Source organism: Malaclemys terrapin, chromosome 3 (genome assembly GCF_027887155.1).
Source record: "Malaclemys terrapin pileata isolate rMalTer1 chromosome 3, rMalTer1.hap1, whole genome shotgun sequence".
Classification (NCBI taxonomy): Eukaryota; Metazoa; Chordata; order Testudines; family Emydidae; genus Malaclemys; species Malaclemys terrapin.
Genome location: NC_071507.1, coordinates 57,679,262 through 57,700,219, shown reverse-complemented (window position 1 = coordinate 57,700,219; position 20,958 = coordinate 57,679,262). Strand labels below are relative to the sequence as shown.

Below are 20,958 nucleotides of genomic sequence, written 5' to 3'. Positions count from 1 at the left end.
CAACAGTCTGTTTTCTGCTCTGAGGGGAAACACCTGCACGTCTCCAGCTAGAGACACTAGTCTAGTAGCAGGGGTGAGGGCTGGGAAAAGAAGTTACAGGCGCTGCCCTGCTACTCAACCACAAGCAACCTCCCCCTTCCCCCGAGCTGTGTGCAATAGGGGAAGGGCTCACGCTGAAGCTGTGAGATCCCAGGAATCAGGAGGAGCCAAAAAGAAGCTATGCTGAGCTAGAACGTGCTTTGTTCACACATCAACCCCCATTTCTATAGTAGGTGACATGACCCCTGGGTATAGTTTGCACAAGGTACTTGGGAATCCACAGGGCTGAAAGGAGCTGTACACATGCAAGCTATTTATTCAATTACGATTATTGTAGGAGATTGAGAAATTCCCTTTTGCCAGCTCTTGTGACCTTAGCGCAAGAATTGTGATATTTGACGTTTAACTTAAAGCCCCAGCTCCTAGAGCCAAACGATTAGGGGAGACTCTCAGCATCCATTTTTTTTAAAGTAACCTTGCAGCCCTCATGGCTGTGAGAAAAGCTTGAAAACATGACCCAAATGCACCCTTAAGGCTCAGAAACCAAAAAGCAAATCCCCCCCCGACATATTTATTCAGGGTTTTTAAGCCAATAAACTCCTGATTTGGGGGGGCGGGGGCGTGACTCATGATTTTTGAAGATTTGGAGATGGCCGTACTGCCTCAGTGTTTGTCTCATTCTCCATTCCCTCTGCAGACACACCCAACCCATAAAAGCCAAAGAGACGAGCTCAACAGCAGGCGTGAATATAGCAGCTGTTAACGTTTAACTTTATTTTTTTTTCTGATTGAAAAAGAAAAGAGAGAGAAAAGTTACAAAAGTACTAAAGAAAGGCAACGATATTGACAGGAACTCTCTGTTCTCCACTTCCACCTCGTGGAATATCGTAAGAGATGGCAGCACACGGCAGCTCCTCGGGCCAATAAAAACACCTCACCTTGCTGGGCGATCAGGGTCTGATTCCAGCAGCACTGACTGAAGCCTTAGAGTTTGGGGCACCCAAACCTTGCCCAACTGAGGGCCACACTTGCAGTTTGAGGCCCACACCTAATATGCAGAAAAGGGAGCCAGGATATGGCTGCCCTCGTCTTTAATATGGAGGGGTGCGGCCTCAGGAGATGACAGCTCTCACCATGCAATGCTCCAGCTTGATCCGGCAGCAGTTAAAGATCATGTGCATCATCAAAAGAGGGTATAAACAGAAACCCCTCCTCCCCCTGCAGGGAGGAAGATCAACTAGGAGTGACATCTGTTTTGAAATGAGCACGCCCTGCCGGTAGCCACTAAAGCTTTCATTCCCAACAGACGCACCCAGAAAATAAATCAAGCCAATGCCCTTTATTTAATGCTGGTGAAAGGGGCTTTATCTGCAGTCCTGAAATCCTCTAGTCACAGCAAGGGCAGCATCAGGACACGAATACCACCGCCCCACCTCTCCTGCCAATGTGCCCCAACTCGGACCTGCAAGGAAGGAAGGGGAGTTCAGTCTCCGTGGTCCAGCTGGCCTCTCTGCTGAGATTTCCAGCAGAGGCCAGTTAGTACTGGTTTGCCATGTGAGCTGTCCACGGAGAGTGGGACTGGGAGCCCACCAGCTCATTTTATATGGGGCACCAAAGAGCGCTCCACACAAGAGCACGTGGAAATTTTTCAGAAACTCACAATTCCTCCACTGAGCTCCTCGTGCTCCAGTTAAGGAGAGGAAGTTCCTGCAGCCCTGCAAAGGATGCAGAATAGGCCCCCTTGCACCTGCCCAAGGCTCAAAACGCTTGCTCAGAGCGGGGGAGCATCCAGGGAACAGGAGCTTCTGCACCAGACAGGGACATAGGATCTGAGTGCACCGAATACGGAGCCTCCCCAGCTCAGCCAAGTGAAACAAGGGCAGCCCAACGTTAACTGCATCTTTCATGGCACAAACCACTCGGCTGTCCAGCGAGATCTCAAAACTGGTTCAAGTCTCACTAGTGACAAGGCCTTGTGAGATGCCTGTGACATGCCTACCCTCTGGAAATTGGTGTGGTTTGACCACGAGAGCTCCCACCCGCCATACCTGTGTCAAAATTTACTCTGCTGGTGTGACCAGACTCAACATCCACCACAGCACAGTTTACAAGGCACTGGCGGAATGAGGACTCAGCAGGCTTCCCAGAGAGCATGTTGGACTTTGCTGAACGGGGTGTGGTGTCCCCAGTCACAGGGAGATACCCGATGCCAAACCCCACAACACCTCTAGGTGCACACAGCCCCAGTGGAAAGGGGCCCCAAGGATGCCCCACCCCACTCGGTTTGTCACTCGAGCCCTGTAGCATGAGGACTGAAAGTGGAGGTCTGACTGTATCCATGGTCAGCTGAGTACAGACCTTCGATTTCCCACTGCAAAGCCCAGCAGAGGACACGGGCATTCCCTTAACGCCGGTGCTATCTGCCTGCCCATTTTAACCATCTTTAGATTGGATCAATGCCCCAACAGCACAATAATCAGGGTAGGCACCTGCAGGCTCTACATTCACACTCCCCACCCCGCAATTCCCAGGGTCCCTCAACTGTAGCAGGGCTTCAAATGAGCATCATTTCAACAACCTTGCAGAAGGGCCCCATTCTCTTTGTAGGGCGCCCTAGGCAACCTCTGTCTCCAGCCTTGAGAACTCTTCAGTTTGGGGGAAGCGGCTGGCCCTCCAGCAAAGCATCTGGGGAGAAATCTACTCAGTTCTGGTGGGCATGCGGTAGCAACCTGCCCGGTCTCCACCGCTGCCCTCTACGCAGTGACTGCCTGCTAGCCCTGGAGGGCTAAATACACCTGGCATGTCCGTGTGGCTGACACCATCTTCATGGCTCCACAGTAGCTTATGAAGCAGACTTGCTCATTTCACTCCCAATGATGTGAAACTGGGCACTGGTGCAAATCCACCTGTTTCTCCACTGCCACGGAGATTGCTATTGCAAAGATGTCCCTGTCCCCCCCTTCCCCCATCCCATCCCATCCCATCCCTGCCAGGGGGATGGGTGGTACGACAATTCCTGAGGTTTCGGAGAAACTCCTTCAGTAGGCACATGACGGTTCTTCAACTGGAGCTATTGGGCTCAGGGGCTTCAAGGTGCTGAGGGAACGGAAGGCAAAGGTTGATGGGTCGTACACCAAGTGGGATGGTGGGCGGCTCCCGTTCACACTCTGTATGGAAAAAAGAAAAGGCAAAAGGAATTTGTCAGTGCTCATGCACGCTGCAAGCAGCGAACTGGTTAGTAGATACGTACACGACTGCCCTCTCCTGGATGCAATCGTATCTGCCCCAATGTGTGTCACAGGCCCTGCACCAACAGCTAATAGCAACAGCACAAATGGTAAAGTTATTTCCTCTTTTTTTTCTTCCCCAAACCATGTCACTAGACTGGAGGCACCTGGGTACCTGTGTGATTAATGGCCATGGCCATTAGGACCCATGGCCTCCGCCAGTAGTTCCGTGATGCAGCAGTGAGAAATAGGGGAAAGGATGTACAGGGTGCAACCAGAGTCAGGGGGGCCAGAACAGGTCAAGCAATCACAAAGCATCCCAGTTAGGGCTAAGTGAACTTGAATTTAGCTCAAGTGGGTGCTGGGTTAGGATGTGAACTTAAGAATCACTGCTCCCAGGCCTGTAAATTCCAAGCCACTCACGACACGCCAGATTATTATCACAAAATAAGCAGCTTCTGGTATTTCAGTCAATATCTGTTAGAGATGGCCCAGACCCAAAACCCTGGGCTCATATACCCTGAAACGCTGGGGATCTGGATCCAGGCTCTGCACCCTGGGCCCATCTCTATCATCTTCCTCTCAAGTCTGCCATCTCATCTTTCTCTATTCTGGCTTTAGCTTCTCTCTAGTACATCTCCTCTCTCTCTAATCTGTTTGATCTCTCTAATCTCTTCCTATTCTACCCCATTGATCTCCAATGTGTCTCTAAACTTTCCCTTCTCTAATCCACCCCACCTCTTGCTTTCTGTTGTCTGTCTCTCCAATCTATCCCATCGCTTATCAAATCCATCTCTCACTCTCACTCTCTCTCTCACACACACACACGTTGCTTCTTACCTAGAACCACATCACCCTTTCTCTGGGGAGATTTGACTCTAACCGGGATTACAGTTTGCCTGTGAACCTCTTGGATTTACAGTCTCCCTCCCTCCCGAAGGAGTTACCCTATCTCAGTTCACTATAGGCAGGTTCCTCTGTATGCGTCTGATTTTCAGAAGCTCTGAGCATCAGCAGCTCCCAAGGAAAATCGGCTGGAGCAGCGTGTGCTCAGCATGTCTAAAAGTCATGCCTTCTCTGGATTTTACACCTGGCATGGAGATATCCAGCCTGCCATCCCTTCTGGGCCTAGGGTGACCAGAGAGCAAGTGTAAAAAATCAGGACAGGGGGTGGGGGGTAATAGGTGCCTATATAAGAAAAAGCCCCCAAAATCAGGACAGTCCCTATAAAATCAGGACATCTTGTCACCCTATCTGGGCCAAACTGAGCCCCCTGCCTCAGACCAGCGTCACTGTCCAGACTTCCTCCGAGGGAACAATTCCACATGGCTGAACCAGGTTTAATAAACAGGAAATAAAATAACAACCCACAAGGTTGAAAGACAGCCCAGGGTGGAAAGCGGGTGGGTGGTGACCAATGGAGCTGATCTTATCTGCAGAGCTAGGAGAGAGAGCCCGTTCCATGCAGTAGACAATGCAGTCCCAAAATAAACCACACTGCCTTCAAAGAATGTCCAGGAGTTGGCTGGAGCTCACTCAGGGCCCTACAGATCACAGTCAGGGCCTCACAGCCTGGTTTGTACCATGGCCCCCACAGACTCCTCCCACAACCCCCAGCATGGCAAGCACAGGCACAAAGTAAAGGCCCTGCAGTGATGCTGTATTGCACCACAGGATGAAAACATTGCTCCCTGGGAGTCTCTTTGGAATGCAGGGCTGGGACCTGTGAATCAACCAGCTCCACCGCTGGCCAGGGGAGGGACAAGGGATAGAGGCAGAGATTCACCCACCTTTGGGAAACACAATCTCACTGTTGTTTTCTATTGGAGCTACATAAGCTATCCAGAAAGACCACGGATGCCACCCAACTCTGCTCCCTGTTCCACACTCCCACAGCTCCGCTCCCACTTCCACACAGCTCCGGCTCTGCCCCCCAACTCCCAGCTACACTCCCCAGATCTGCTCTCCACTTCCACGCCTTCTTCAGCCTTCAACCATCCCTCTGCCGCACCGCTCTCTGCACTGCCCTCCACACTCCTCCTTCCTCCACTCTCCCAGCTAGCTAATCTGGCTCCCCTCTCCACTCTTATAGAGCGCCCGGTACCAAATGTCCCATTCTCACTGCCCCACTCCCCTTTCAGCCAAGCATCTTCTGCAGTAATAAAAATGCCTAGAAATCCTGCCCTCACACTGCAGGCCCGCAAGTCACCCCCACCCCCAGAGGCACACCCACTGAGGACACTTTAATCCCCTCGAACCCAGGCTACAGCACAGCACAGAGTGGTTTGCAAACCAGCCTTGCCTGTCTCCAGCCTATCTGGCATTCAGCCCTGTCCTTGCAAAGGTCTTCTGCCCCTGAGGAGGTAACGACAAATCTACCCCTAGAGCATGACACCATCTCCCCCTTGGCCAGGACTGGGTATCCATTAGCACCACCAGGGGGCAGCAGAGCATTCAGATGGAAATCCTGTGTAGCCCCACAGAGAGTTTATGTACTGGAATTGGGATACTGTCAACTTATGGTTAGCATTCCCTGGTCCTCTCCCTTCAGTCCCATCCTGCTTCCACTGAAGTCATTGGGAGTTTGGCTATGGGCATCATTGAGAGCAGTGTGTGGATGGGAGAGAGGGCAGCTGTGGGCTACACCTTAAGCCACCATGGGCTACATTTGTCCCTAAGACTGCCAGTTGGATGCACCAGGCTCCAGCCTCCCGGCAGTCTCTCCTCTGCATCCCCTAACAAGGACTTGCTATTTTCCTGAATGCTAGTGTTACTCACCCAGCCTGGGTGGACGGCCCTTTTGTCGAGGGAGCAGAGCTTTTAGAAACAATTAGCAGCTCTTTTGTCCCGTGGTACAGAGACATGACCTCTGACACCTCAAGGTCATGTCTAACATGTGGCTGTCACCAGACCCAGGGGCCTCAACCTTTGATCCCCTCTTCCCACTCCCTGATGGATTTTAATTTGTGATCAGCAGGGGGACACAGCCTGTCCCTGCAGGCTTTCCGGCCAGCTGAGGTAGTCAATAGGGTCGTTACACCTTAGAGATGGAAAAAAATCTGTTAGATCATCCAGCCCCTGCAGCATTTACTCCAGTCTAGCGATGAGAGCAGGGATTGCTGTGGGATGCAAGGGGTGCAGGGGGGAGTCAGTGTTTCTAGGTTCTAGTCCCAGCTTTGCCACTAATCCGCTGCGTCCCCAAGTGACGGTATTTATTTTAAAAGGAGACCCGCACAAAAGCATGTGTGCGCCCTGCCTTGCACGCACGGCTGCCCCTCATCCCCAAATCGAGGTGGTCCGTCAGCATGGAAGATGCCAAGGTTGTGTCTGGCATCAGCTCGGCCCAAAGCTCCAGCCAACAAATCATGCCCTGCTACCTCCCCTGACACCTTGGCCGGCCCAACAAGAAACAAGAGAGGCAGATTTAAGAGCCTCTACTCAATAGCCACCTGCTTTGGGGTTATATATGGTGCGTGCTCTGGCAGGGCTTGGAGCTGGAGGGTAACGTAGCAACTCCTATTCAGAGCTAAGGGGGCAGAATAAATCAGCAGATTTGTCCCTCTCCTGAGCAAAGAAGCTGCCTGTCAATACTAAGAGAGGATGGGAACAAAGAGCTGGCAGTGTCCTCCATTTTGAAATGCCAGCTACGACGAGGGGAGGGGTCTGAATGAGAGGATTTCTGGGAGGTAGCAAAGACCCAGGCAGCAAGAGAAAGATCTGGGGAGAGAGGGACCCAGAGGACCTAAGAAAAGCCACCCACAAAACTCATCACGTCTTGGGCAGAAAGGAGCTCTTTCGTCCTCCGGAGTCCACATGTGGACGAAGCGGCCTTCACACTGCCCCCGGAGGAACCCAACATGAGGCGCACGGCACAGAACGAGAGCAGAGGTGGAGCAGAGAAAGCTGCAAAAGACATGGTGGGAAAGGAGGAGTTCCCAGGAGGCTGGTCTGCTCCGAGTGCTGCTTCTAACGGATCCATTGCTGCCCTGCCTTCAACTCAGCCTGTTTGCTGTATCCAGCTGCTGTTTCCCAGCCAACTCAGTTGTAAGGGATTTGGGGTGGGGACTGTCTGTTTACTATATCTATGTACAGCACCTTCTACAATGGGACCCCATCCCTGATTCTGGCTTCTTGGTCTGGGTCATAATGACATACTAAAAAAATAATAAATAATGTTACGTTTGTGTCACTCCTTTAAGACAAAGGCACTGTGGAGACTATACTGTAAGAATCACTGGAATGCAGCCACCTCTGAGGAGAAGTTGGTTCACAGTGCACAACAGTCCCACACAACAGCTGAGGACAGGAAGTTAATATTGTATCCAATTGAAACCACAGGGCTGACAGAATCATAGAATTGTAGAATTGGAAGGGACCTCGAGAAGTCATCTAGTCCAGTCTCCTGCACTCATAGCAGGACTAAGTATTATCTAGACCTAGGGTGACCAGATGAGGGGAAGAAAATATCGGGACACATGGTGGGAGGGGGGGTGCCCGCCGGCAGAGCAAAAAAAAACGAGTCCTGCAATATCGGGACAAAATGACCCAAAGATCAGTCGGGACGTCTGGTCACCCTATCTAGACCATCCCTGACAGGTGTTTGTCTAACCTGCTCTTAAAAATCCTGAACGATGGAGATTCCAGAACCTCTCTAGGCAATTTATTCCAGTGCTTAAACACCCTGACAGGGAGTTTTTCCTAATGCCCAACCTAAACCACCCTTGCTGCAATTTAAGCCCATTGCTTCGTGTCCTTTCCTCAGAGGTTAAGGAGAATAGTTTTTCTCTCTCCTCCTTTTATGTACTTGAAAACTGTTATGTTCCCTCTCAGTTTTCTCTTCTACAGATTAAACAAACCCAGTTTTTTCAATCTTCCTTCATAGGTCATGTCTTCTAGACCTTTAATCATTTTTGCTGCTGTTCTCTGGACTTTCTCCAGTTTGTCCACATCTTTCCTGAAATGTGGCACCCAGAACTGGACACAATATTCCATCTGAGGTCTAATCAGCATAGAGTAGAGCAGAAGAATTACTTCTCGTGTCTTGCTTACAGCACTCCTGCTAGTACATCCCAGAATGTTTGCTTTTTTGCAACAGTGTTACACCGTTCACTCATATTTAGCTTGTGATACACTATGACCCCCAGATCCCTTTCTGCAGCACTCCTTCCTTCCTAGGCAATCAGTTCTCATTTTGTATGTATGGATTTACTCTAACTGAAACTTACTTAGGACACCTTTAGACTTGCAGAAACTGCCACTGGATCTTTTAAAATCTCAGGTGGTAAGGATCTGTTTGATGTCTGAGCCAAAAGATGGCCTCTCCCGCAGGACAGCACCCCTGAGCACCATGGATTCAGTAGTGGTTCAGAGGGAAGAGCACCCTTGACTGAATTGCTATTACCACTTCCTGCAGAGCTGGCGTTTTCTTTGGAGTTCAGCCTCCCATCCTTCTACTGACCAGACCTGACCCTGTGAGATCATTTGAGGGTGCAGCATGTGGTCATCTTGCTCTAATACTCAGGATGAGGAAGCCCTACTGATCTCCTCCCAGAAAGGAGGACTGCCAGGTGGGAGAATAGAGTCACCCTCTGGTTCTGCCTAGTGCCTTCACCTAGTCGGAGGAGCTTTCCTACCAGCCCTGTCCTTCCCTCCGGCATCTAACTGTGCACTATGACGAAGGTGAGGTGAGATGACTCTTGCCGATAAAGGAGATCCAAGTCACTCCCATGTTGGCAGGTCTTTGCAGAGCTTGCCATAAACCTGCTTGGCAGGTGCTAAGGTGCAGCCACAGCCCGATTCTTGGGGCGGTTCCTTGGAAGGCAGCCCTTCGGTGTTCAATCCTCCAAGGCAATGCCTCCACTGTAATGGCATTCTGGGCAGCTGGGAGACTCATACAGGCCGCAGTTTAATATGGCTGCACGTTCGCTGCAATCATTAACCGGGGGCCTTAATGGATTAAGCAATTTATTTACACAGCTGGAGAGCAGGCTGACATGCAGCAACTCGGCTGCTGACAGAAGGGCACGCATTTGTTTGGACCCACACCTGTTCAAAACACACACATCCGTTTGCACCCATGCAAACAGATAGGCACACTTGCCTACGTAGGCTCACTTGCACACTTACTTGCACTCTCATTCCCACATTCACATTCATGAGTACACGTACACACACAGACATGTACTGATCGCTCACCCTGCCCCCCACACACTGTGACACGCATGCACTCACAGGGCTTGTCTTCCCTGCAGTATGGCCCTAACGTGAGTCCCAGCCACACACAAAAGCCTTCACGCAAGTGGGGTCGGGCTTTTAACTCAAGCTGCCTGGCCTGGCGGGGGGTATCGGCTACCGCTTGCGCTATCGCCAGCTGCTGACCCGATTGCCCCGTGCAGCAATCCAGTCACCCTGTGCAGCTGGAGTGCTACTTCACCGCACAGCTAGGCGAACTCGAGTGTAGAGAACTCAGGTGATCGCTGCAGTTAAGACATATGGTACGTTTACACAGCAGCTGCAGCCTGGACTTCAGCGTGGGCGGTGCAAGTGCGTAGGTGACCGGGGGGATCAGGCGGGCTTATGCAGCTGGTACTGAAGCCCCTGCTGTGGCTGCATCGCAGCTGTTTTTAGCGAGCTAGTTAGAGTCCAACTAGCAGGAGCTGCCACTCATACCCCCATCTACAACATAGATGTACCCTGAGCCTCAATCACATACACTCCCTAATGCCAGGGTTCTCAACCTTTTTCTTTCTGAGCCCACTCCCCCCCCAACATGCTATAAAAACTCCATGGCCCACCTGTGCCACAATAACTGGCTTTCTGCATATAAAAGTCAGGGCCGGCATTAGGGGATAGCAAGCCGGACAATTGCTTGAGGTCCCACGCCACAGGGGCCCCTTTGGGCTTCGGCTTCAGCTCCGAGTGGCAGGGCTCAGGGTCCTGGGCTTCAGCCCCAGGCAGTGGATCTTCTGTTTTCTGCCCTGGGCCCCAGTGAGTCTAATGCTGGCCCTGCTTGGAGGCCCCCCTGAAACCTGCTCACAGCCCCCCAGGGGGCCCCTGGTTGAGAACCATTGCCCTAATGCACACACACACAAACTCACACACTTGCCTTGTTTGTATATACTCACTCGACACACTCGATCACGTGGACGTCCGTTCTCCCACATGCACGCTCTTGCAAATCTCTACCATAACAGACTGTTACCAGCATTGTATAAATGCAATAAATAAGAAACCCATCTTGAAACACATTAACTAAAGAGCTAGAGAAAGTCTGGATGATGACTGGACCCAGGGGCCCCAAGGCAGCAGGGACACCACGCTGATTGAAGATGACAGAAGAAATCCAGAATTCCAGAGCCCATCAGATTAGCTGCTCTGTGAAAGCAGAGGAGTTTGTAGCTGCTCCACAAATTGGCTTCCTGGCTGACCTATACCTTAGGCATGAATAAAGAACCATGGAAAAAGCTAAATGGGGAAGAGATGGTGTTCAGGGCTGCAGAGCGTAGCCCCGTATAGAGAGAAAATCTAAAGCTACCCAGGAAAACCCAAGGACAGAAAAGGATGAAGCCAGTGCTGAACTAACACTGTAGCACACTACTGTAGGGTGCTGTGCTGGAGATGCCATCTTTTGGAGCTGATAGAAAACCAGGGTCCTGACAGCCTAACAAACTCCTGGTCCTTGTCATAAGACAGAGGGACTTAGCCCTGGTTTCCTGGCCAAATTCAAACTCAGGTTAATTCACACACTCTGCCAGCCTAAATTTCCTTTGCAGTTTCAACTGGACACAGGAGTCTTCTTTTCTCCTTGATCAACATGGTTGCGAAGTGCTGCTGTGCTCTATTAAATAGCTGCTGCATTGCATACCAGAGGTGGCTGCCTCTTGGTGGTGGGTGAAATTTGTAGGTCAATTTGTAAAGTCCTTTGAGATGAAAGCACCGTGTAAAGGCTCATACAATTTGTAAAGTCCACAGTGGGGCCCTGCAAAGGACTGTCTGTGGTGCTCTGCCTTCGTAAGAGGGCAGGAGCAGAGGTGTGCAGGAGGATGTTTCCCAGCCCCCGTTTGCAGAGGAGCCTGCAGGTAAGTCGGGGAGAGTTAATGCTGCCTGAGTCCACGTGGCAACATTGGCGGGCACAATGTTTTTAATGCCAGTTCCTTCTCTCCTCCCTGTCACCTCTGCAACATTGTCACAAAACACCAGAGACCTTTCAACTTTGATGTGTAAACTCAAACTGTGGGTGAGGAATCAGGGATCTAGTCCCAGCCCTGTCGTGGACTTGGTGTATGGCACTGAGCAAGTCACATCACCTCTCCTGTGCCTCAGTTTCCCATCTGTAAAATAGGGGGATAAGCCCCACTCCACAGGTGTGTGCTGAGGATTAATCAAGTGATCTATGGGCTGAGATCCACAGAAAGGCAGTTTCCTATCATTTACTCTCTTGCTTCAGGCTCTTTGCAAAATATAGATCCTTAGGCAGGGTTAACTGCTGTAGCTCCATTAACTTCAATGGGGGTCCAATGGTTTGCACCAGCTGAGGATTTGGAGCGGATCAAAGAATATTCCTCTTTACAAACACAAAAGCCCATCCTCCAACGTCTTTCCCCCAGACACGTTTAGCCTAGTCTGGGATAATATCCAAAATACGTCTCCTGAAAGAACTTAACTTTGGGACCATGGTTATACGTAAACACAGTTCCCTCCACTGGAGTTAGGAATGAAATCCCAGATCCAAACACTCCCTCGCTCGAGGGGGTTCAGATCCATAGCCGAAGTCTGCAGCTGTGGCCTGTCCCTAATGTTTACAGACATCTTGCTGACTTTTCCCTCTCCCCACACCCTTCTGTACAATCCTGGAACTCTCCAGGTCTTTTCTTCCATCAGCAAAGAGCTGCCCAGCACCCACTTCACGCTGCACAGCAATGTTGCTAGGGCCAGTCCGGCTTGTGAAGGTCACATAAACACACCAGTGTCCTCGTAGAAGGGAGGGGGAAAAACAAAACTGCCAAGTGTTTGCAAATGTGTTTGCAGAGTTGTCGGGTGGCAACTGGCAGTGCTACAAAGGTGCAACCAGACAATAATATGTGAACTTCTCTGGAAAGACCTTCAAAGAGGCCTAACAGATGCTTTATGGTCAGTTATCCATAACCCAGGAGAGCAGCAAATGTGCCAGATCTGGGTTCTTGCTGACGCCATCCTACAAGATAAGCCTTTTCCTCCCCTCTTTCTGGCACGGTACTGTGCCTTTGAGAAAGCTGATCACAGGCCCTGCTTTAGCCTGCCTAATAAGCTGAGGCCTAGAGGGCATGTGATGAAATGAAAACGGCAATACATTTAGCAAGGCAGGCTTCTGAATGCAATATGGCTAAAGCCACGTGGCTCACTTGCCACGGAGACTAAATGAAGACCTGCATTCTGGACACTGTTCTCGCAATGCTCCCATGCGCCAGCCAGTGTGGAGCACAGCAAGGTCACAGCTCATCTGCTTTGTCCCTCTCTGCTTTGGAATAGCTAGTGCCCCAGGGGTACTAACGAACAAGCTGCAGCCTGTATAGTGCAGAGACTGTAATTATGCCTGGCCCCTGTGAAGAGGGCACAAGGCGGGTTCTCCTAGCACACCCAGGTATGGACAAGAAACAACCTGGTCCTTATTCTCTCAATTACAACTCCACCCAGTCTTCCCTGTTCACTTGTCTGTACTCTGCTGAAGTTACAGTGCCCCCCTGTCCTCTTCCTATGACAAGAAGATCCACCCCCTCTACAAGGCAACATGGCCTGGGTCTGACACTTACGCTCACTTTTAGTTCCATTCAGAAGCCGGATCTGGAAGCTGCAGAGCAATGAGACCAATTGTTTTGCACATGTTGCGTACTTATATGTGACCTCCATCCTCCACTCTGTGTTAGCCCAGGGCAGTGCAATTCCACGGAACTAGGTAGTTTGGCACGGAGGAGATTATCCTTTCAATGTAGAAAGAATCAAAACTAACAGTGCAAAGTGAGTATTAATCATCCTGGCATAACTAGGCCGCTGGCACAGTGCACTTGCCTCTGGACAAACAGCCTCGGTCATGGAAGCCAAGTACAGTAACTGGGCGTAGGATGACACGAGGTGCAGACGGAAAGAGGATTACTCTGCTGTGGATTGTGTGAGCATGAATGGGAGCTAGGTTCTCACAAGCCTCGCAAACAAAGGGGAGCCTGGAAACAACTGCAGCAGCAGCACTAGATGCAGTGAACAAGGAAAGTGCCCCACCACCTCTGATTTTACTTCCTGATGGCAAACAAAAGAGTTCTGATGGAGCACCACTAGCCACGGTGCAACCCTCATCTCCTCCCCCCGTCCCCGCCCCAAACATTCGTGCTGTGCCACCTCATGGGCCACGCATTCCCAGAATCCACCAGGTGACCTCACAGGCCCTATTCCTAGTTATGTGACCCCATAGCTCCTTCTCAATTCCTCTGTAAAACCCTATAGGTCTCTCCCACCACCTCACTTGTGATCCCACAGGCCCGTTTCATTCCCCCGCACAACTGTCACAGGCCTGGGCTTTTTACTTCTTTGCTGCAGCTCTCCATGTGGACGGCACTTTCCAACTCATCTTCTTCGCAAGTTCCTCCCATAGCAGCACAGCAGCAAACATCAAGGATGGCGCCTCCGTTGGTGCTGGGCCAGCCTCAGAAGGGGCAGGGCTTCAGTTTGGAGGAGCAGCCGAATATCTGTATACTTCTCTGGATTCAGATTCAACAATGTACTGAAAATCTCAAGGCGAGTTTGGGCAACCTTAATATCCACTTCCCACTCCTTTCTCCATGAGCCACTGGAGCTCCTTACAGTACACGATAGCGCTGTCAGACCCGAGCTCCTCAGAAGGGGGTCACACTATACGGTAGGGGAAATCCCAGATCCAAACACTTTGGGAGGTAGATCAGTATCACTGTCTCAATCTCTCAGAGGGGGAAACTGAGGCATGGAGAGGTGAAGTGATCGCAGGCCCCTGTACAAAGTGGGTCACACTATACGGTAGGGGATGAACAATGATGCTTCCTCACTAGAGCCATTCCTCCCACATCCACGTGATTAGGACGGAGGGTCTTGAGACTAAAGCACAGGATTGAGTTCACCTCATTAAAGACTTCTGGGTTCTCTTCCTGTCTTGCCCAACGTCACCCAGCGAGGCTTTGGCAAAGTCACTTCGCCTGTCTGGGCCTCAGTTTGCCTCTCTGTGAAATGAAGATCATGACATTTACAGGTCTGTGAGGCTAAATTCATTAACGCTTGCAAAGTGCTCATAGATGTGCAAAATGCCATTGCCCTCGAGCTCCTTGGGAAGGCACATTCTTTGCGCCTCATTGCAGAGCGGAGATGTGCATCAGTGAGGCTCTGCCACCTGGCATACTTCTCATTTGCAAACAGTGCAGGCCTTTGCCAAAGGAGCGAAGGCCGGCACATCTTCCTTTTGGCTCCAAGATGAAAGGTTCCCTTGTTTTAAGGGAAGAGAACATGGTGCGATTCTGCAGCAGCCATTTAGGATACAGATGCCAAAGATAAGAGGCGGGGAAGTCATTCCCGGGGCCTGGCCCCTGTCCAAGCAGGGGACATTCTCAGGCACTGATAAGACTGAGGCAAGAACACAAGCGAGTTTATGTTCTGATTTTTATTCCCTATTTTATTTTCACATTGCAGAAAACATCTCCCTGATCGGGCAGATTATCAGATTGGCCCAAAATCCACACTCCCTCTCTGCCTGCCCCTGCAAGAGCTCTTGAGACTCACCAGTTGTGTTCTCTACATGCCTGTTGCTGCTGAGACAAACACAACTCTGTCAGGCTCCCATACAGGGCTCCTGCACACACAGTAAGCGAGTGAAGAACAAGGAAATAACGCAGGGTGATCCCCAAAAGGCAAGGGACAAAAGATTCTCCAATATTATCACGCAGCCTCCTTCCTCAGCCAATTTGATGCCTCCTTTCACACACCCACACCCGATCCCACTCACATACGTTATACCCACAGCCACACACATGCGATTCCATATGCGTACGTACACCGCACAAAAATGCACTACTCACATGCACTCCCGCAAATCCCCAACACACGCATTACACACGCACATCCCCGCACTACACCACAGCTGCATAAAGACATTACAAACGTTGCACACAGAGAAACACAATGCGCACTTTACCACACCTTGTGCACATGCACTCCCATTACACATGAAGGTGTTGCCTGGACACATACTACACATATCCATTACGCGCACATCAGTATTTCACACACAATTTGTTACCTCCTATTTATTCATTCGCCCCTGCCTGTGGTGGCAATCCTCCTACTCCATTATGCCTTGAACCCCCTCTGGGGGTCTTTTCTTCCACCACAGCACCTGGTGCCTCAGGGTTGCTCCGCTGGTGCTCCTGCAAGTGTTTCCTACAAGGGCAAGCCACTGCAATGTTTGGGGTTTCACTAATCTGCCTAGGTTCTTACACATGTCAGATCGATAGCCCATCACCTTGCTTAAGAAAAAGAAGTGCTGAGCAGGATGGAAGGGCTGCGGCCTCACATGCCCCAAGCTGGCACAAGGAAAGCAGCGTCTTAGTGCAACTGGCCAGGTGAGACAAAGTCCATGCAAAGGTAAAGCCCAGGCTAGGAGAGCAGCCCATGCCAGGGAGCACAGATGTTTCTAAATGTTAACGCAGCGGGCGTACTCCAGAGCAGAAGGGCCAAAACTGCTGCTCATCCTGACCTGTACTCAGCGGTGCTACTTTTCACAGGATGCTCTCACGTCCCGAATATTCCCGGGGGGCGGGCAACATCCTCACAATGTCTCACTGAGACATGGCTACACTGGCAACGGAACCCCAAAGATGTCATGTCACAACAACCATTTACAAAAACAATATTTTTGAAATGGCAGCTCTCTCACAGAGATGTACGCTGCCCTCCTGTAAAGCCTTACGTCTGGGATCTCAAAGTGCTTCCCTGACATTATAGTGCTAAGCGTCAAAACACCTTGGGAGGTAGATCAATATCACTGTCTCAATCTCACAGAGGGGGAAACTGAGGCATGGAGAGGTGAAGTGATCGCAGGCTCCGGTACAAACGATTAGACCATACTGCCTCTCCACCTGCCTACACTTCAGACTGACTCTGTTGCAATCTCTCCTTATGCTGCTACAGAATTTGGGCAGTTGCTACCAATCTGAATTTAAAGAGGGATTGCAAGCTCTTTGCAGCAGGGACCATCTTCTTGTTCTGTGTTTGTACAGCACCTAGCATGATGGGGTCCTGGTCCTTGACTGGGGCTTCTTGTCGCTACTGCAATGCAAACTGATCTCACTTAGGGACTTATGCATCTAACCTGCTTAGGCACTTCTGAAAATCCCACCAGGTGCACACCGGCACCTAAGACCTTGAAAAGTTAGCCCCAAATGGCCATTTTTGCCTTAAAGATGCACATATATTTGGAATGTGAAATTTTTGCCTGCTTCTAATGTCAAACCATCCTTATTTGGAAATACTCCCATTTCCACTCAGGACCCAGCACTCTCAGTGGGAGGAGCAATCATCTCAGTTCACTGCGAAGATCACGGACTTCCAAGTTGGATTCATGGGCCACCAAGAACAGCAAGCCACACACAGGAGCGGAAATGCAATTGGCTTCCTTCCAGCAGCCCAGCCTCCTCCCGCACGTGGTAATCATGGGAGCACTGATGGTAAATAGAGCCTTCACCTGTGATTCTGACCCTGCCCTTCCTGGATGGTAGAAGAGAGTAGAAAATGTTCGGGACCCCTACGTGCACAGATTGTCAATGCCTCCTTTGCTGAGGCAAGTCTACCGCTCATCTTCAACTATGCACGACTCTGACCACTACAAAAGAAACCTTCACTCAGTGATAGAGACCTATGCAAATTACCATTCAGTGTCTCATCGGCTTTCTCCAGGCAATCTGAGTCAAGCACCTAGCAAAAAAGTTTCCAGGGCCACTTGTCAGTTGCCATAATCCTGGATCCCTATAAGTCAGGTTTCAGGTTGCACCGTGGTACAGACGGAACCCTTGCTGCTCGGACGGTTGAGCTCCGTAAGCATCCTGCTAGGTCTCTCTGTCCCTTTTATACTGTTCTTCACCAAGTACTCCTATCCCACCAGCTGAAGGGGGAACAGAAATGCCCTGAACTGACTCAGATTCTTCTTCTCATACCAAACCCAGAAAGTTGTTATGGGCATCTTTTGAAGCCGTCCCCTCTGAGTCACACATGCTTCAGTCCTCTCTCCCATAGTCTTCAACATTTATATGATGCAGTTAGGGGGAACAGTGCGACCACAAGGGCAGAAGTGCTAGTCCAGTTCACCGTGTCTCCTGATATTCAAAGTTCTTAATGGCACTGGTCTAGCTACCTGAGGGGTCACCTCTCCCTCTCAAATATGACTTCCCACAACAACTACAGTCCACTGGAAAAATGAAACTATTGTGGGGGGGGGGGAGAAATGAGCATGGGGTACAGAACTTTGACAGAATCTGGGCCTAGACTATGGAACTCACTCTCCACAAGAGATAAGGATGACCAGGAACATCACCTATTCAGAAACAAATGCAAAACCTTTCACTGACATGGCTTCCCCTCAATATGTTCCTCTCACGTACACAAAACCCCAACAGTCAAATCACAAGACTTGCTTCTTCCCGCAGAGCAGCAAGAAAGAAAGGTCCTAATATTGCTTCTTATTTTACATCCCTGGATGGTGTCATAAGAACCCAGATGGACAGATTTCTACTTCTGTGAAGTCCATGTGAGTTCCGCCAGAGCAAGGGCTGAGTAAATGCTTCAGGAGTTGGATCAATACAAGAGCAGTAATACTTTGCACTCCGATAGGGCCTCTCACCTAAGGATCTCAACATGTTTTAAATATTATCTCCCTTTTATAGATGAGGAAAATGAGGCCCAGAAAGGTTAAGAGATTTGCCTGAGGTCACACAGTGAGGCAGTGGTTTCTGACCCAGCTCTAACCACTAACCACAACACTACCTTTCTAACATTTGGTTCTTTTTCTCAATTAAACCTCCAAATGGCTTTCTTTTAGCCCATCACCAATTAGGACTGCACTGTTATTTATCAGCAATGCTGCTACAGGACTGACCCAGCCCGAGCCGCTACTGAACCAACGTCACGCAAAACCAAGGCAACCACCCAACCACTCATCGCTGAGCATATGGCACTAGAAGTCTTATGGGTAAGAAGCTGGTTATGTGGCTAGACAAGAAGAATGGCCCGTGGCTGGGGTACCCCTAGGACTTCAGTGACATGAGTTCAATTCCCTGTTCTGTCACAGACTACCTGGGTGACCTCAGGCAAGTCACTTAGTTGTGTGGTGCCTCAGTTTCCCAGATGTCAAATGGGGATAACAGCACTTCACGAGGGGAGGGGAGAATAAATCCATCACAGACAGTGAGGTGCTCAAATCCTATGGTAATGGGGCCCATATAAGTACCTCCGATTGAGAGATGTCCTTATCCCTGTTTTCCTGGGGTGACTTCAGAAGCATGAATCTCACCCCACCTGTCAGAAAGGTTGTGCTCTATTTGTTTGTTTTAGTGAAGCCTGACACGGGCTCAATAGGGAGGGAAGGAATAATTTGGTCTCAGATGCTCCAGGGCATACGAAGTGAGCTGGTGTAATGAGCTCCCAGCGCTTGGGGAAACCTCCCTTGAGTCTCTCACCTCCCTTAGTAGGTGCCACCGAAACCGGTGGGGACCTGTTACCCAAGTAGCACAGGAATAACCACCAGCCCAGGGACAGAAGAGACAAGCAGACTGAAAATGTGTGTGCCTAAGGTGTATGGAAAAGAAGGAAGCTGATAAACAGCTTGCACCAAAATACAGGGGCCATGACTAGACTGGCAGCGTGTGTGTGCAGGACAAGCCCAATACTGGAACAGCAAGAGATGGTGGCTGGGAAGGAGTGAGCTGCAGAGACAGAGCTCTCTAGAGGTTCAGGCTGGAATAAGAGGGGGTGCACTTAAAGTCAGGATTAAGAGACTTGATAAGAGTTGTGCTGGGTCACAGCTAGGGTTCCTGCAGGGCGGGACTGAAGTGCCTTGGCAGAGGGGATTAGGATGGGTTGGGGGGAAATGATGGCATGGAAAGGTAGTGCAGCAGATGTGGGTACACAGAGGGCCTCGATGCTCCAGTTGCTTTTGGGTTGAGATGTCATGAGGATACAGTGTAAACAACAAAGACACTATCATGCATGTTGGTTTGCATTTGCCATTCATCACCTACGGCTGCCTAATTGTTGAATGCAATTACTGCAATGATAGTGGCTGTTTTTACACAAGGGATGTTTGCTTTCTTCTCTCTGGTTAGCTGATGGTGTTGTTTTCACCTGTATATTACAGTTACACTGCAGATCATCTGAGGGTCATTTGGGACTCAGCTGTTAGCCGACTGAGGCATTTGGTTTAGTCTCAGGAATGCTAGATGTGAGATATCATACACAAATCTCCCACAATGCTAGATACTGTTCACCAATACGGAGCTAAGATACCTCTGAATGAGATGGTGGTTAGTCAAAGTGTCAGCTAGAACAAAGTCAATGTATTAGGAGAGTATTGTGCAAACCCTTCCATGAAAAGCTCTGCCAATGGACCTCAATGTCCCCTTGGAGAAGGGCAGCGTGGTCCAGTGGTTAGGGCACTGGCAACCTGGGTTCAATTCCCTGCTCCATTACAAACTTCCTGTGTGACTTTGTACAAGTCACTTAGCCTCTTTGTGCCTCAACTCTTCATCTGTAAAGTGGGGCTAATAGCGCTGCCCTGCCTTACTAGGGTGTTGTCAGGATACATTCATAAAGAATGTGAGGTGCTCAGATATTCTGGTAATGGGGGCCATAAAAATACTTAAGATAGTCCTGACCTGCAGCTCCCATCCCTGGTTATTCTAGTACTGAGTCCCACACAATTCTCTTCAATTGTAACCTGCAGCCACGCTCCCTGCTACTCTGTATCTGGGACTCCCACACAGCCCTGCCGATGCATCTCATTCCCGCACTGCTATAGCCCTGTTATTGCAGATCTGGTCCATCTCTGATCGAGGAGGATCAGAAGTGCTCTATCGAAGAGTGGCTTTGTGTAATTACATGCATTTACAGGATGCCATAGACTTTCACTTCAAGCAAGATTTGACCCCAAGGTCTCCAGAGCGGAAAGGCCAATATATGATCGCCTTTAGCACCAACCCTCAATTATGTTGATTACAGTCCAGGCTCGGAAAAATCCTCCGGACCGACAACTCAAAGGAAACCCACCCAAAAGGAAACCTCCACAGACCAGCTCTCATTTGTAGAGATTCAAAGGGTGCCACCTCATTCAGAAACATCTGGAAACAGGCAACTTACGCGAATTTTAATAACTCTTGTTTTTGCGCCACAGTTCTTCTTGAGCAGCATCTTCTGGAAGAGAAACAGAATGCAAGGATTAGTAGCAGTGGTATGGTGGGAAGAGACACAAAGCCTGCATGGAGTCACTTTACATCAAACAGGATGGATGGTTCAGAGGAGTAAGATAAGACAGGAGTAACAGATCAGACCAGTGGTCCATCTAGCATACTGTCTTTGATGGTGGCCAATACCAAGTACTTCAGAGAACGGTGAAAGAAACCTTCTAGAGGACAATTCTTGAAGAACAGGAGTACTT

The 20,958-nt window shown here is 50.0% G+C and overlaps 1 protein-coding gene across 3 annotated transcripts in view; it reads right to left on the bottom strand.

Moving 5' to 3' along the window:
- Positions 1-793: 793 nt before the first annotated feature.
- LOC128834694 (uncharacterized) overlaps positions 794-20,958 on the bottom strand; it is a 79,459-nt gene continuing 59,294 nt past the window's right edge. Inside the window, exons 4-5 of one of the 3 annotated variants that reach the window (XM_054023700.1) lie at positions 20,661-20,714; positions 794-3,206 (exon numbers count right to left, since the gene is read on the bottom strand). In XM_054023700.1, the coding sequence (XP_053879675.1) occupies positions 3,078-3,206; positions 20,661-20,714 (183 nt within the window). In that variant the 3' untranslated portion in view covers positions 794-3,077. The remainder of the gene's footprint in view (positions 3,207-20,660; positions 20,715-20,958) is intronic. The other 2 variants (XM_054023701.1, XM_054023702.1) reach the window with 2 other exon arrangements.